The sequence below is a fragment of the Bubalus kerabau genome, chromosome 4, assembly GCF_029407905.1.
Source record: "Bubalus kerabau isolate K-KA32 ecotype Philippines breed swamp buffalo chromosome 4, PCC_UOA_SB_1v2, whole genome shotgun sequence".
Lineage (NCBI taxonomy): Eukaryota > Metazoa > Chordata > Mammalia > Artiodactyla > Bovidae > Bubalus > Bubalus kerabau.
In genome coordinates, this window is record NC_073627.1 from 55,048,840 (window position 1) to 55,066,156 (window position 17,317).

At 36.4% G+C, this 17,317-nt stretch overlaps 2 protein-coding genes across 2 annotated transcripts in view; both read left to right on the forward strand.

The window, feature by feature from the left end:
• The window catches only part of MTMR4 (myotubularin related protein 4), a 34,465-nt gene extending 33,590 nt beyond the window's left edge, over positions 1-875 (forward strand). Inside the window, exon 19 of the mRNA XM_055577501.1 lies at positions 754-875. The gene's annotated coding sequence lies outside the window, so the exon portion shown is untranslated. The remainder of the gene's footprint in view (positions 1-753) is intronic.
• HSF5 (heat shock transcription factor 5) overlaps positions 1-17,317 on the forward strand; it is a 54,277-nt gene that overhangs the window by 6,959 nt on the left and 30,001 nt on the right. Inside the window, exons 2-5 of the mRNA XM_055577507.1 lie at positions 754-1,128; positions 10,770-10,867; positions 13,763-14,284; positions 16,137-16,314. Of these exons, the coding sequence (XP_055433482.1) occupies positions 754-1,128; positions 10,770-10,867; positions 13,763-14,284; positions 16,137-16,314 (1,173 nt within the window). The remainder of the gene's footprint in view (positions 1-753; positions 1,129-10,769; positions 10,868-13,762; positions 14,285-16,136; positions 16,315-17,317) is intronic.

Below are 17,317 nucleotides of genomic sequence, written 5' to 3' on the forward strand. Positions count from 1 at the left end.
AGCTAAGAAAAAGCAAATATAGGAATCTCTTGTCCTGAGTGTGTGGATTTTTAACAGACTCTCCAGGTGATTCAAATGTAAATCAGTGTTTGAGAGCCATTGATATCTAGGAAGGGACTAGAGATAGTCTGAAGAAAAAGAGACCATGGAAAATTTTTGATTCAGGAATGACCAAGTCAGAGTTTCCAAGCTTGACTTTTCTGCAAAGATTGTTATTAAAATTTTTTTAAAAATTGAAAGGGAGCAAAGAACATGAAATTTCTTTTTGTGGGATAATTTTTATTTTTTCCATACTTATATCTTTCATGAATATGGTTGAGTGCTTATTTTTGTACCTATTATTAAGATTCCTGAATGATTTAAAAGACCAAATGGAATTTCTAAAACTTCTAGGAAGTACTGATAGTTTACAGATTGGGAAAATCTGGGTCAGTCAGTTGAGGTGAAAGGTAAGATGACATTTAACCTTTGGTTTAATTTGATTTAATGTTAGAGTTTGGCCACTTTGTCTCTTATCACAATCATATTGACAACCAAACAAAATTTGTTTGATTATTTTTTCAGCATTATATTTGTAATTTCATGTTGTGTATTCTGAACTTGTTTTTACCAATAAATTTCTGTTGTGTTGAGAATGGCTGGAAACTCAGCATATTCACAAGTGAAGAGTAGTGTATGTTTTGTGACTTTTGGTTTACTACGTCTGGTGGTGTAATATAAAATTAGTAAATGTGCTCTTCCTCTTTTATGCAGGACCAGTGGCTGTAGGACAATTTCACCGGTCGTTCCGGCGCGATAGTTTGTCTCCTTACTCCTACGTATCGACTTCATCCCACAACCACAGTACTTTTCCTCTGAAAGGTTTAGATCGGACCCAGATCCCTCCTAGAACATGGCAGAACTCTCTTGGAATGCACCCAGGACAAGTGGAAACGTCTCCTACTTTTTCAGATAAAGGGGTTCCATTTCCTGTACTACAGAGGTTTCCAACTGAGGTTACGTATACCCTGCAGCCCAGTGCCACATCCGTACACGTTCAGCAAGGTCCTCAAACAATGGTCAGCTCCTCCCAAAAATACAGTAACTACACGCCCTCAGCGCAGTACTCCCAAGCCTACTATCCAACAGGTATGAGAAATTCAAATTCAGTGGTTTCTTTTAAGGTACTTGATAATGAGAATTTATATTTTTTTAAATGCATTTTTGTATGCCTAAACAAAAATAGGAATGTACACCTAAGAAATGTCAAAGATTTCTCATGAGTACTCATTTTTTTAGCAATATGTGAAATTTCATTATGTTCTTAAAGGCTGTGAAAATTGTTGGAGCATAGAAGTGTATATTTTAGTGAAACTTTGGTATCCTCAAAATATGTTCTGGTAAGACTTAGTACACCAGATCTTGGTATAACACTGTTCTTGGTGTAGTAGTTTTTTGTGGGTTTTTTCCTTTTAGAAAAAAACTACTTATATTACATATTGTTTATTTTTTAGTTATATAGCTGAGACTACCTCATAATGAAATAATCTTAGTATCTCAGTAATGAAGTTTAATAAAAGAGCCTACTCACCATCTCTTAAGACTAAATTATATCCTTTTAATAAAAATGTAATGGTGTGGTTTAGCAGTGCAAACCACTGCAGGGTTAATCTCAGCCAGCGAGCAGCTGGGAGTAGCTGAGAGAAGAGCCTGACAATGACAGCTGACCTAGAGCTCAGCCAAGGGCATGGAAGACCTGCCAGTAGAGCTCAGGCCACTCATTGGGAATCCATGTGATAGTGACCATCCATTTAGCTTCTTGGGGCCAGGGGATGTTTTTGCGGGGATACATTTTTGCAGAATGATAATGTTACCATTTAATTAAAAACAATTTATTGTTTTGCAGAAGCACCATAGAGGTGATATGTGTTTTCATTATTGTTTACACAGAGTGAGGAAATGGGGCAATAGAAAAAAGTCAAGGGTCAAGGCTTTCAGAAAAGACCAGGAAGAGAAAAAAGGGGGCAGTCCTTTGCCCTTTGAATTAAGAGTGTAGGCATATTAATTAAGTACAGCTGGAAGCAGTCTCCAGAGGTATTTTTGTTAGACCACTTTTCCCAGGCAGGCTGAAATCAAAAACTAAAATGAGTGGGAGGCATGTAAATTAGATAAGGGGGTTAAATGATTGGTTGTCTTTTAAAAGCTATAAATTTGAAAACTGTTCCGTTTATAACAATGCTGGTAATATGCAACCATTTTTATTTATTATTGGCTCATTGCATTCTACCTAAATACAGACAGTAAAAGTGCTTTGAGAAAATAAAGCAATCCAGTAAAAGGGATTGCTTTATTTTCTCAAAGCACTTAAGTTTAATAATATTAAAATAATAAAACCAGAGGTTAAATTAGATTGAGTTCTATAGATTTTTGGATCTGCTACTGTTTTGGTGGATGGAGAAGGATAAGGGGAAGAAATTATATGGAGTAAGATGATATAGCACTTTAATTGTTTGCCTACTAGAAATTTTAAAAATCTTTAACCTTATATATAAAAAAAGTGGAGGCTTAATTCTCTTTTTTCAGACTTTCAGCTAATTCTTTGAAGAACAAAAATACCTGGGTGATCTTGAAAGCTAGAAGATGACATTTTATGTTATATATCTTATGTATAGCAACAAATAGTGTCAGATCTTTCCTGAGGGATTTTTAATCAATATTTGATAAATTAGGCATTTCTATCAAAAGTATAATTTGGCTGCATTCCATAAATGCATAGAGTATATATATATATGAGAGAGAGACAGTCTGTGTTTTTCTTATACTTGCTTTACATTCTATAGCCCATCAACTGGACAACACCCCTCTCTTCCTTTTAGCAATGAATGTTTCTCTCCCTAACCTCCCTTAAACGCCCCTCCTCTACACTTCTAAAGACTCAAAAACTGGGGAGTTGAAATTTAGGAGGACTACAAGAGAGAGAGAAATGTGCTTGGCCTTCTAACTTGGAATTTTGGAGAAATTTCCCTATGTACATATTAGATACGGCGGTTAGGTTCCTTATTACGATTAGTGCTGCAGTTAAGGTACGGGTGGTTATAGTCTGGCTTAGGAGCCAGACTAGCCTGTATGATGATGTTTCTACGGGAAAATGTATTCCAAGTTCCGAACAATCCTCTTAGAAACTCCTAGTTCTAAATTTTATGAGAACTAGTTGTATGTTATTAGAAAATACTACAAATAGTTAATATTATTCATTTGTTATAGAAGTACTATTTGTTAAATTATTACAATTTAGGATCTGTGTCATTTAAAAAATATTTTGTGTTAGCTTGGATTTAAATTTATAAATAAACTTATTAATTTTATAATTACATTGAAAATTGTCTTCAGGAGTCCAAGATAGGACTAGGAAAGAGACACATTAAAAGAAGAAGTGCTGCTGATGTTTTGATAGAATAGAGTGCATATGAAATAGAATATTGTATTATCTGAATTTTTGTTTTGTCTTCTTTGATATGGATGATTGAAATTACTGTGAAGGTTCTGAGGTTATGAGAAAAAGAAAGAAATCTCATGATTTCATAATGAATTCTAATACATAGAGTAGTTCTATGATATAATGTAGGAAAATTGCTTTGAACATTCTGAAGTACTATAGAAATAAAAAGTTGTATTGTTAAATACAAAAGACCTTCTATGGAAGGGGAAGAAAATGCCAAAGAAATAAGTGTAACAAGTACTTAATTCCTGCAAATCTTAGGTGAAGGAGGCAAGACATAGTGAGCAGTTTAACCAATATTTAGTGAATACCTGTTTGTGAAGGGCTTTACGAATGACTTTACCAAAGTTAAGTAAAATGCTACTCTCAGAGGCAGGATAATAATCACTCTCAATCCAGCTTTCCAAATCCTAATAAAGTAACTAATTTTGGAATAATGATCATACTTGAATCCTTTCAAAGTGAATTATATGACTTGAGATTTGGATCAAATTTTAGTTAAAAAAAAAAAAAACAATACTCAACTTCATTTAAAAATCAGTTATATTGAAAATAAACTTGGATCTGGTCTTCATGTGGTATAACCAGTAAAATTTGTATTTTGTAATATTTCATAAATTATTTCTCTAGTAAAGCCAAACTTTGAGACTAAAAAACTGCTCTCAAGACTGACTCGTAAATGGCCTCACCTGAGTTGTTGCTCACATTTGCCCTTCCTCTCTTGAGGCATCTGTTTTCTTTGCCCTGCTCGTTTACATTTTTTCCACTCTTAACCGCTTCTTCAAAGACAAATGTTATAGATCCAGCATTAGTGGACTCTTTTTAGTCTTGCCCTATCTTGAATTCAGTTTTCTTCTCTAATGCTGTTTTCAGGGTGCTACTATAATTTCCCTTTTTTATAAAAAAACTTTATTTTAGACCTTTTTGTTTTGCTCATTCTGTATGTATTTGAACATACATAAGAATATTAGTATATTCATATTTATATACAGAATCCTGTATTGAGGAATTGTTTTCCTTTGACTCATGTTGTAATGCTGAACTGATTCAAAGTTAACTTTGACTTTTTGCCCAGGTTAAGTTTTAAGCTCAAAGCAGTGATTGGTGATTTGTAGCTGCCCTTTGTCTCGTATATTTGTGTAGCAGTCACTGTGACCAGGTACTATGCTGAGTGCTTTCCAAATATTAATTCATTTAATCCTCAAAACAACTTTATAAGATAGGGAAAGTAGTTATCCTCATTTCATAGATTAGAAGCCGAAGCACAGCTCAGCACAGGCAGGGCTAGGAAACAAATCGAGGCCAATTCTCTCGAGTTCATTCCTTCGGCCATTATACTCTGCTTGCTGCTGCCGGCCTGCTTGTAATACAGAGAGGACGTTTTGTTTGTTTTGTTTTTCTTCTGAGAGGCTTTTTCCTGGTATACCTCTTCCCCAGAGTTAGTTCCTTCCAGATAGGGTAGGTGACAGATACTGGTCAGGGGGACCTCGCCTTCTGTGCTACGGATGGCAGGGCACAGACCCTGGGCTGTTGACTCTGCTCGAGCAGAGACAGACTCCATCCAGCTGCTAGAGTGGGACATTCCGTCTGCAGCTGTGTCTAATTCATCTCTGTATCCCCCTGCACCTGGTGTAGTGCTTGGCCATAATGGGCTCTCAGTAAATATTTATTGAGTAAACGAAGTACTTTTAGCCTCAGCTTTGCAGTTAGTCATATGATGGACATTGTGACGTTCTGTGGATTATTTCATGTCACTCAGTTTCAATTTCCCTTTCCAAAAAGTGGCAGTAATAGTTTGGGTCTGGGATTAAATGAATTAATGTATAGAATTTGAATAGACTTCAAAATTAAAACACTTAAAAACTTTATATTTACATATAAAGGATAACATTTTAAAAGCTGTATTTCAGATGAGTCCTAGCTTAGTCCTAGCTACTAAGACTTTAAAGGCTGACTGAAGTGATTTAAAAGAATATACCCTTCTCATGAAGGTGCATGTGTTTTATTATTTTCTGAATTGACTCTTGGGCAAAGAAGGTTGATGATTACTGTTTTGAAGTACATTAAATTTTAAACGTTTGATCTTTAGGCTTTTCATTCTACATAATGTACATAAACAAGTATAGAATATGAAGTTATAAGAACTTTCTGATGCTCTGGGAGCCTGTATTGTCAGTTTCTCTGGAAAGGTCTGATTTTGTTCTTATGGAGAGAGGATATACATTAGGAGGATTTTTAAGTAAAAGCACAATTATATTTTATTTTCATTGCAGTAAAATACATACAGGATTGACCATTTTAGCCATTTTTAAGTGTATAGCTCTGTGGTATTAAATACATTCACATTGTTATGCTAACATCACCACCATCCTTTTCTAGAACTTTTTCGTCTTTCCCCAGCTGAAACTCTGTACCCAGTAAACACTAACTTCGCATTCCCCTCTCGCCGTCTTGTGGCGACTGCCGTCCTGCTCTCTGTCTTGAAGAATCTGCTAACTCTAGGAACCTCATATGAGGGCAATCGTTTATTTGTCCTTTTGTGATTGGCATCTTTCACTTATTCCGAGTCATTGATATTGTGGGATGAGTCAAAATCTCCTTCTTTTAAATGCTGAATAATTTTCTGAAATTTCCATAGGTATGGACCACATTTTGTCAGTTCGCCTGTTGATAGACGCTGGGTTGCTTCTACCTTTTGGCTATTGGTGCTCTGAACTTGGTTCTACAATAATATGTTCTGCTTTCACTTCTTTTGGTTATAGACTCGAATACCCTTTCTTTACCTCACTGTAGATGAGATGTTGGGGTTCTAGTTGCTGTCGTAACTTACCTTGAAATTAACTTTACTATTAGGATATTTTTCCTTTTGAGTATTTCTTTGCTGTTGATACTGTACTATTCCAGAGTAGCTTCAAGTCCAAAACATTTTATTTTTATTTATTTATTTATTTTTTAAAACATTTAAATTATAAATATGAATTACCTACATTGGATAAAGTATATGAACTTGTTTTCCTAACCTATAGTGGATGTGAAAATTTTTACCTTTAGATAAATTTTTAGTAATCTATTTTTACCATAAAAGATGTCATCAACTCTTATATATGAAATAGAAATTGTTCACTATTTCCAGCTTTTTATTCTACATGCGATTCAGTGCCTTAAATGAACACTGCCTTCAGAAAGATACTGAAGGATCTTTATGGAGATGAACGTGTCTTCGTAGTGATAAACTCAGTTTTAGAAGTGTTAGTACTTTCACAGTGCTTTCCTAATACACACTAGATTAATTTTTCATGTATGAAGCACACAGTTGTATTTTTATAACTAGATTTTCATATCCAGTGAACTTATTAATACTTTACTTTGTTCTGTTTTGTTGACTGTATGAAGTAGGACTGCTCTGGTAAGGAACTAGCCATTGAGGAGTCTTTTTGGATTAGCTGTTCACCTCCCTGTCTTCATGCAGGCACCTTTCTACTTTCCATTTGTAACTGGACACTTTAAAGGACAGTCACTGTTTTGCTGTTTCCTTAGATACCAAGTCAGCTATCAACTATATATTAATATATTATTGACTTGTATGTTATATTTTAGTGCTATATATTCTATGTTATTTTTTTAAGAAATTTATTTTAAGGTACACTTTAACAACTATTCAAAATATGTAAACTGTGGCATCAGATTGATTATAGCACTATCAGAAAAATAAAGCTAATACCTTTCATTGTTTTATTTGTAACAAAACACTTTTATGGTGCCCTGATGGGTGAAAAGATCCCTTGGAGGAGGAAATGGCAACTCACTCCAGCATTCTTGCCTGGAAAATTCCATGGACAGAGGAGCCTGAGGAGCTGCAGTCTGGGGATTCACAGAGTCCAACATGACTGAGCACACACACACGATAGGGGAAAATCTGCAGCCCCTGACTGAGTCCTTTCTGCCACTAGGGGGTTGTTTTTCTTAGCTGTTAAAACCGGACAAAGATCCCAGTTTTTTTCAGTTTCAGCAATCCCTGCAGACCCCTCCTTAGCTTTTTGGATTTAACTTATTTCCCAGGGTATTTATGCTTTTAAATATTCTGGGAAACCAAATTCCAATCCAAAAATTTTTAATTGTGTATTTGAATAATCTCAAAGGATATGGAAAGTGACAGCTGCTTGAATTTCATGTGGCCATCCTAGTAATATCTGGCTTTTTTAACCACTGGAATTGTTAAAATTATGTAATTCAGAAAACATCAACCCTTATATTCTTACTTGAACTAGAATTCTATCCATTATTTTTTTATTTCCATGTGTAAAATTTAATGCCTTAAAATGCACATGATATAATAAAATATTTCTCTTATACCTTTATGAACTTCTGACATTTTAAAAATCCATAGTCAGGAGAAGGCAATGGCACCCCACTCCAGTACTCTTGCCTGGAAAATCCCATGGACGGAGGAGCCTGGTAGGCTGCAGTCCATGGGGTCGCTAGGAGTCGGACAAGACTGAGCGACTTCACTTTCACTTTTCACTTTCATGCATCGGAGAAGGAAATGGCAACCCACTCCAATGTTCTTTCCAGGAGAATCCCAGGGACGGGGAAGCCTGGTGGGCTGCCGTCTATGGGGTCACACAGAGTCGGACACGACTGAAGCGACTTAGCAGCAGCAGCAGGGTTAGGCCAAGTTTAGACTCCTCTTGTATACCATTAGATGCCTTATTTTAGGGAAACATTAATTAGTTCATCAATACCTTAAGATCTAGTTATTCAAACAATTATAGTTATACGTAATCTGTTATACTATAGAGAATTATGAATGATTTTTCAGATGCATTTATTAAAATCCTTATAATGTTCTGTATCTCATTCTTGTGATTTACTAGTGTAACAGCCCTATGAGACAAGGCAATGGGTTTTTTCATATTAGATCATCAATGGGGACAGAAGGCTTGACTCTACTCCTGCAACTTGTTGACTTAATAGTATCTTCAGTATTACCTTTAGGCATTCAGGATAAGCTATGTTCATAAAGAGCAAGGTGCTTGAACAAGCTTGGAATGACTCCCCAAGCAAAGACTGCTGAGAAGAAAATTGCCAGTGGCTGCTCAAGCTACTGCAGTGTGTAAACTGAGGAAGGCCAACCACAGGAGAGGTTAGGAACATTCTGGAGCTCATAGCTTTGTAGGAGTAAACAAAGTTACAGGCCCAGCAAGGTAGCGCATAGAAATCCGAGATGGAGCCGTCCCTATGGAGGAGACTGAAGGTCCAAGATGCGGGATTCCAAAAATCAGGCATTAGCCACAGATTTTGGGGAGGGAGGAGGGAGGAGGGTTTAGGATGGGGAACACATATATGCCTGTGGCGGATTCATTTCGATGTATGGCAGAACCAATACAATATTGTAAAGTTTAAAAATAAAATTTAAAAAAAAATCCATAGTAATGGATAAAAGGGAAGCATTTTGATGAATTTTTGCAATTGTTAGACTAATTTATTTCAAAGATTATAGAATGAGATTATTTAGTAATTTTACTACCGTATTCAGAATATGAGAAATGTGGACCAAAAATGTTGCCACCTATAAATAAAGACACCTTAAAAATATTCCACAAGTGGAGTTCTAGTAAAATTAAAGTATTACATCTTAGGAAGAAAGATTAGGGAAATATCATGATACATTAAAGAGCATGTACTTTGCAGTTTGATGATTGCCTCTGTCACTATGAGCTTTGTGAACTTTCAGCACATTTTTTAACATCCCTGAGCTTTAATTTCCTGATTTTTGTAATGTTAATATCTCATTCAGTTGTTTGGATTAAATGAGGCAATACATGTAAAGGACCTTGGACTGTGCCTGGAATATGTTAGGTGCTCAGTAAATCTCATACACTCTTTAATCCAAAGGTGTGATGTTATAACTGATTCTCATTCGTTCTGGAGATTCTCTCTCCGGAAAAGAGGAGACTCAACCAATTATTAAGGCTGCATCTGTAAGTATGGGGACTTCCCTGGTAGCTCAGCTGGTAAAGAATTTGCCTGCAATGGAGGAGACCCCAGTTTGATTCCTGAGTTGGGAAGATCTGGAGAAGGGATATGCTACCCACTCCAGTATTCTTGGGCTTCCCTGGTGGCTCAGCTGGTAAAGAATCCTCCTGGAGTGTGGGAGACTTGGATTTGATCCGTGAGTTGGGAAGATCCCTGAAGATCTCCTGGAGAAGGGAATGGCTACCCACTCCAGTATTCTGGCCTGGAGAATTCCGTGGACTATTCCATGGGGTCACAAAGAGTCGGACACGACTGAGCAACTTTAACTTCACTGTAAGTATGACTATACCAGTACAAAGAATTCAATCTTTTCAAGGTATCCTAACTATAAAGAGGAAGTTTGGAAAATGTATTTCCTTAGCTAAAATCATTAGCTCTTTGTATACTGATTGCTTACTGTATGCCAGTGTTGTTCTTAGTAGGTACTGTTATTATTCCTATTCTATTAATAATAGGATACAGAAATGGAAGCCCAAAGGGATTAACCTTACTCCAGTTTATGTTCTTGTTGTTTAGTCACTAAGTTGTGTCTGACTCTTTTTCAACCCCATGGACTGTAGCCCGCCAGGCTCCGCTGTCCTTGGGATTTCCCAGGCAAGAATACTGGAGTGGGTTGCCGTTTTTTCCTCCAGGGTGTCTTCTTGACCCAGGGATTGAATCTGCATCTCCTGCGTTGGTAGGCAGATTCTTTACCACTGAGTCACCAGGGAAGCCTCAGGTTTATATAGCTAGGCTCCAAAGGCAGGCAGTCTAGCTCTAGGTCTGAATTCCTAACCACGTGGCTAAATGAATAAAACTTTTTTCCATAGATTTAACTGGATGCATTGTATATACAGTAGGAGTGTTTGGAGAGTTTTTATACTTATTTTATACTTAAAAGCACACCTTCCTCCAAATATTTGTTACTATTAAAATGATTGAAATAATTAATTTAGAATTTTGAATATGTTCTGATATTTTCAATAAAAGGAAATTACTACTTTCAGTAAGAATAGACTTTTGATTAGAAATGTAGCAAAATATTTAGGTGCTAAAGGATTCATTTATAAAAGTAGAAATGACCCTTTCAAGTGACTTTTAATATTGCTTTATTACTGTTTGTTTTCAACAAATAATGGCACCTCATTGGACTAAATATATTGCACCCACAAAGGGAAACTTTGGGAAGTTTTTGCTCCAGGTTGAAAGAGAGGTGCGCCTTGAAGGCCGCGGGGACGCGCGTGGGTTGATAGCTCTCCGTGTCTGTCTGTTGCAGCTGTGCTGCAGTGCTGCTCGCCTCCCACCCGCATGGACGCGCTCAGTAGCTGTGTCACGCCGCCTGCCGCCTCCTACGCACACTGCAGCTACTTTCAGGTAAGAGGCTGGGAGCCATGGACAATCTCTGCATCAGGAACAATACGGTTGACCAGTTGACCACGCAGAGTTTCAGCGTGTAGTTTTATCTTAATGAGTAGCCAGAGGTAAGCTGTGGATTATGGCCTCAGTTTTTCTCAATTCTTAAAAAAAAAAAAAAGAGTTGATGTAAATGATGTCTGAGGATTCTTCCAGGCCTACACTGTCTCTTCTGGGCCTCCTGTTAGGCACTAGCCACATGTAGGCTATTTAAATTGAAATTAATTAAAATTAAATAAAATTTAAAAATCATTCCTCAGTCACTAGCCACATTTCAGATGCTTAATAGTTTTGTATGGCTAGGGGCTACCGAATTTTATAGCGCACAGAACATTTTCATTATTGCTGACAGTTGAAACAATGTTGTTCAACTAACTGTCAGCAGTGGTAAAACTGACTACCGTGGTAAAATAATTCATTTTTCCAGGTAACCTCTAAAAGTATATAAATCACCAAATGACAGATCCTTCCAAGATAGCAACAGATAATTACTTTTTTTTTTAAGGAGAAAGGGAAAATGATGTAAAAAATGAGAAACCCCTGTGTTGTAAACACCACACTTGAATCATTTTCTCATTATTTATTAGGAAGCAATTTCTTTGATTGAAATGTTATAGACTACCAGTTTTAGGATAAAATTAAATCCTGTTTGTATTTTTATGTTGCAGTTGCTTAAAGATTGGAATTGTTTTCCTTTGATATCATGTAATCATGATAGTTTCCATTCTTAAGAAAATAACTTATTAGTGGCATTCCAGTACTCAAAAGAACATTCCTTTTTTCCTTTTTTTAATTTAGAAAATATACATTGGAAGTCAAATTATAATCAGATTGTTGTTTGGAGAGCACAGAATCCAATGAAGGGGACTTAGGTGGACATATTTAATGGCAGATATCATCAAGCATGTTAGTCTCGCTGTTTCATTTTCACTGGAAGGACATGTCTGTCTCACAAATTAGATGATCTTATCTGTAGATTCAGGGATTCTCTCCCCTGGGTCATACTATGGGGACAGGAGGAGAAGGGGACGACAGAGGATGAGATGGCTGGATGGCATCACTGACTCGATGGACGTGAGGCTGGGTGAACTCTGGGAGTTGGTGATGGACAGGGAGGCCTGGCATGCTGCGATTCATGGGGTCGCAGAGAGTCGGACACGACTGAGCGACTGATCTGATCTGATCTGATGTTTTAAATAAGTCATTTAAAACATCTTTAAAGACTTTTTCTTACTGCAAAGGCAATACATGTTGATTGTAGGAAAACAGAGATAAGTAGACATAAAACTTTTATTTAAAAATTTTTTTTAAATTATGTATGCTGGATCCTCACTGCTTGCTTTGCTCTGACTTTCTCTACTGTGACAAGTGGGGGCTACTCTTCCTTATGGTTCAAGGGCTTCCCATTGCTCTACTCTCTCCTGTTGCGGAGGACAGGCTCTGTGCTCCTGGGCTTCAGGAGTTGCAGCACTCGGGCTCAGTACTCATGCCATGCGGTCTTTAGTTGCCCTGCAACATGTCGAATCTTCCCTGACCAGGGATAGAACCCATGTCCCCTGAATTGGCAGGTGGATTCTTATCTACTGCATCACCAGGGAAGTCTGACATAAAATTTTTAAATGGAAAAAAGGGAAGTATTTCAGATGCCGTTCTGGAAATAATTGCAGTTAAGTTTTGTTGGATTGTAGATGTTGTGACTGTGTATGAATGATCCGTATATTGTAATGGTTAAGAGCAAGAATTCTGGAGTCAGGCAAACCTAGGTTTGAAAGCTGGCTCTGTTAGTTATTTCATTGTGACTTTGAATAAATTATAAAGTTTCTATGAACTTCAGTTCCACTATTTGGAAATGGAGATTATCACATTTCATTGACCTCTTATGAGGATTAAATGAAATAATGTACAGAAAGCACTTTGTGTATGCCTGGCACATAGTAAGAACTCAATAAATGGCGTACAGCTATAGTACAGTAGCTTGATGTTTAAGCCATTTAGATTTACGTTATTTTGGCATTAGTGGCCTTCGAATTATTGATACAATCTTTGTAGTGTGTTTGGCGACATTGACTCACTACCTATTTTATTCAATTTTAACTCTTCCCTATCTTGTGTTTATAACCTGATATAGTCAACAAACAATTATTGAATACCTACTCTGTGCAAAGCTCTGCATTTGGCAACAACTCATTACATGTTTTGTTTAATCATTACTTCAGAATTCTGTGTTCATAGCTTGAGGTTGTTTTTCATCAGATGTAATTGTGCATAATACTGTGTATAAGAGAATACATCTTGAAGATACCAGTCTAAAAGTGACAGCTATTTTAATCAGTTGTTTTAGTATTAAAATAATCTCAACAAGGGACATTCGATATTCCATCCATTTTTTCCCCAGATTATTTGGAACGGAATATCAGTATCTCCCCCTGAATCTGTTGAAGCATTGGTGGACTTGTGAGCAGCCTGTGTTTATTTCCTTACTACATTCCTAAAACAGTGTATGTTTTTGTCTGTTAACCTTTCCGAAAGACTTTGATACATAGACATTTTATCAGCAAATAGGTATTTGGATACTGTAGCTTTTTTTCGATTTTGTATACTTTAACCCTGAGAATTATTGGTCCATTCCAATATTAAAACTTAGCATAGTGGTTGACGTATAGTAGTTTGTGTGCTAATGCTAACAATAGAGTTAAAGGTACCACTGCCAAAAACTTGACTGGCATTCAAGTTTTCTTAGTGAACTTTAAGATTAATTTGTTTATGTTTAGCATTCATCAGCTAAATGTTTTTGCTTTCCTCCTTAATCTCATATTTGATTTTCTATCCAAAGAATCCTATTTTCTCTTTTCACAGAATCCTCCAATGCAGTCTTCCTATCCAGTTGAATTTCTGCCTTCTAATTGGCCTTGCAGTGCTACTGATGAAAATAAAAAGACAGAAGTAAACCTAGAGGCTGTTTTTCAGATAGTAGATGAGTTGCATTCCTCCCCTAAATTGGAGATGGTCAAGGTGGAGCCTGTTGAGAATCAGTGCTCAACATCCCAGTCTAATAGAAGCCAACATATCCTAGCTAATTCAAACAACAGCAATCCATCTTCCACAAGTCAGGCTAGCCAGCTGGAGCCACTTACTCCTGTAGGCTCAGATATTACGTCTTTTGTGGTCGGAACAGAACAGGCAATTACCAGCTCACTACCACAGTCACCTGAGTACATCTATACCATCCACCCAGCTCAGCCTGTTGAAAATACTACAATGCAAGAGTCTGCAATCAACCAGCAAGCTCACATCAAACTGAAGGAGCAGCTAAGTCATAATCCAGCTGCATCTTCAGTAGTATTTGTTCAGGAAGGGCTACCATTCAGCACACACCAGGTAAGAGGCAAAGAAAAATTCCTAGTAATGTTCAGAGATACCTGGTGCTTCTTGCTAAGGACTGTTGTAGTGGGGACCCTGTCCCAGTTTTATTTGGGTTTAATACGAGTTCATTATGCTTTCCAGAAGGATCATGTCCCAGTGGTTCTGCACAAAGCATTTCAGAAAGAAGTAACCTTAACTGTCGGGCTTGCTCTCACTATGTTATGGTTTGAATGAGCATGTGGTATAAGACTTATCAATATTTTCATGTTAAAAACATCCTTTGAGTTTCGCTTCCAAATTTAATTTGAATGGACTAGGTGTGCCTGCCTGATTAAATTCCACTTCTCAGATGGATGGTTTATCTCATAGATAACATCAGGACTTTCCTGGCCATTTGTAGCATGGAGGTAAGGAGATGGTTGGAAGTATTTTCATACTTTGTTACAACATTATTGAATTCTAATGTGATTTGAGAGCATACTGTGTGTGAATTTCCTTGCTAATATTCTCATTCCTAAAGCAGAATTCTGACTCTGGTTTGAGAGATATATTCTGAAGGTAGAGACTAGTCCTTGATCACTGCTAGCTTATGACCAGAAAATGAATAAACTCGCATTCTAAAAAATAAAAGTATATCCAAATTAAAATCACTTTTGTGATTTTTTTTTCTCAATCCTAGTCTGATATATATATGTTTTTCATTTTGGATTTTTTTCTTTAATGGTGTTGAAAATGTCTTCATTTTTAGAGGTTCACAAGATAATTTTTTGGCAGTTGTGTGTGTATCTTGGTCACACCATGTGGCTCGTGGGATTTTAGTTCCCTAACCAGGGATTGAACCTGGGCCCTCAGAAGTGCGAGCGTGGAGTCCTAACCTCTGGACAGTGAGTGAAGTCACCTGGGCAGTTTTTTTTTAATGCATTCTTTTCTGGCTAACTTAAGGGTCAAATGTCTTAAGGTTTCTATCAACTCATTGTCCTTTTTGAGCCCAAACATTGAGACCCAGAGTACTATGTATTAAAATAATATTATACATTCAATATACCAAAGATAGGCCCTTTGTGTTTCAAATATGCCTGTGAAAAGACCATGAAATGTGTCTTTATTCCTTCATAGTCACATCCAAAATATTAGATTTCATATTTTAAAATTGCATTCACACAGTTTCTTTTTAAAAAAATGTGGGTATCACAGCTTTTGAAAGCTGTATTTTGAACTTCTAGCCCTACTTGATTATATAGTTTAGTTTAAAATAAATTCATTAATAAATAGAATATATCAGAAATTGGTCAACTTGACAAAGGGATTAGGTATTCTGAAGAAAACATAGGAACTCCAAGAAAGAAATCTATGTATCATAAGCAAGACAGATCTAGATTTTATACGGGCTGAAGCTTATACAATTTTGAAAGCTTTATTAAGACAAAACAAAATTAGTAGAATAAAGTATTCACAGCCCCTCTGACATCATCCAACAGGATCATACCTATGGCCATTCCAGTATCACCAAGAGAGGAAATCTGATGGAAGAGATGTTAGAATGGGAAAAGATAGTGATATTAACTAGTTATAAATTGTGTGTGTGAATCTTATTAAAAAAATGAAGCTTCATGGTGAATCTTCCTCTGGTCATAAGTAAATATTTTAGCTCCATAGGCATTTGAGTGGTTTCTGTATGGGGAAATATACGTCTTACTACCAAAGATTCAGATTAGCTTAGCAAAATTGGATAGTATTATTCATAAAGATTAAAAAGATCATGTTTGTTGGATCATTATTCTATAATAGAACTCCTCTGATAAAGTGTCTTAACTTTTAGTAGCTGTTTGGGGGAAATTTGGAATAATGAGTGGGTTTAATATTTTAGGTGGATGCCAGTATAAAATGCCAGACCAGTCCACCTGAGAATATCTTGCCTTCAGAACAAATGGGATTCCTTATTTCAGAAATGGGGCCTGCTAGCAAGCCTAGTAAAGACATGAGTTTATCCACTCCAGCCAGATATAGAGAGCGAAGAAGCAACTCACAGCAAGGAAAGTCCCCTGGTAAGGATTGTTGTGCTCTGGAATGCTCACAGTAGAATCATAGTGTGGAATTAATTTCTGAATGCTCTTCATTTATTATTCATAATTATACTTATCACATTGCTGTTTAATATAACTGTAATTTTAACTGTTTTTTCTTAATCATCCCTGTAAAGTACAAATTATATTTCAGTATTGCATGTAAAAATATGAGCTTTTGAAAAGAGAACATAGTAAGTAAAAGCAAAAGAATTTGGATTACTTAACTAGGAGAATGCAAGGATGAAAGACAATTTAATAACTGCTTCAGATGCCAAAGACTTTGTAATTACAGAAGTACTTGTTCTTTTATTAGCAAAGTATAGTACAAAAGGGCATGTTCTTAAATTGTGGCAAGAAAAAATTAGATGGACATTAAAGATATTACCCTGAGCATATTATAAAGTATGACTCTCTGTCAGTGGGATTTTTCTTGTGGTTTGTAGGAGCCCAGAGTTGGTGATTGTTTTAGTACAGTTAGTGTTACTCTTTCTAGAGGTATGGACAAAATCTTTTTTTTTTTATATAAATTTATTTATTTTAATTGGAGGTCAGAATCTTTTTTAAGAAAATAGTGACATCTAATAAAACATGTTTCTTACATGATCCAAAACCAAGTCATCAAATTCTTCAGTAGACAATGTGAATATTATTAAATTATATGCACGTCAGAGGTGTGCAATTCAGTGAATTAAGCAATCTGGTCAAACAGTCATTTTAACCTATAAAAATCGGAAGAATCTTGGGAACTTCTGGAGAATTTTCCCCCAAAGTAAGCTAATAGTAATATGATCGAGGTATTGTTTAGACTCACAGGGTTCTTTCTGCAAAATGCCATTTAGACCATGTCTCCCTGTTCATACTCTATGCTGAATGCAGGGCAGGCAAGGTGTGAGCTAAGAGGTTGGAAGAAAACTGAAGGAGCTGTAGGAACTGCAGCTATTTCTTCTCTCCTGGCTGGTACAGCAGCCATAGCAGCAGACAT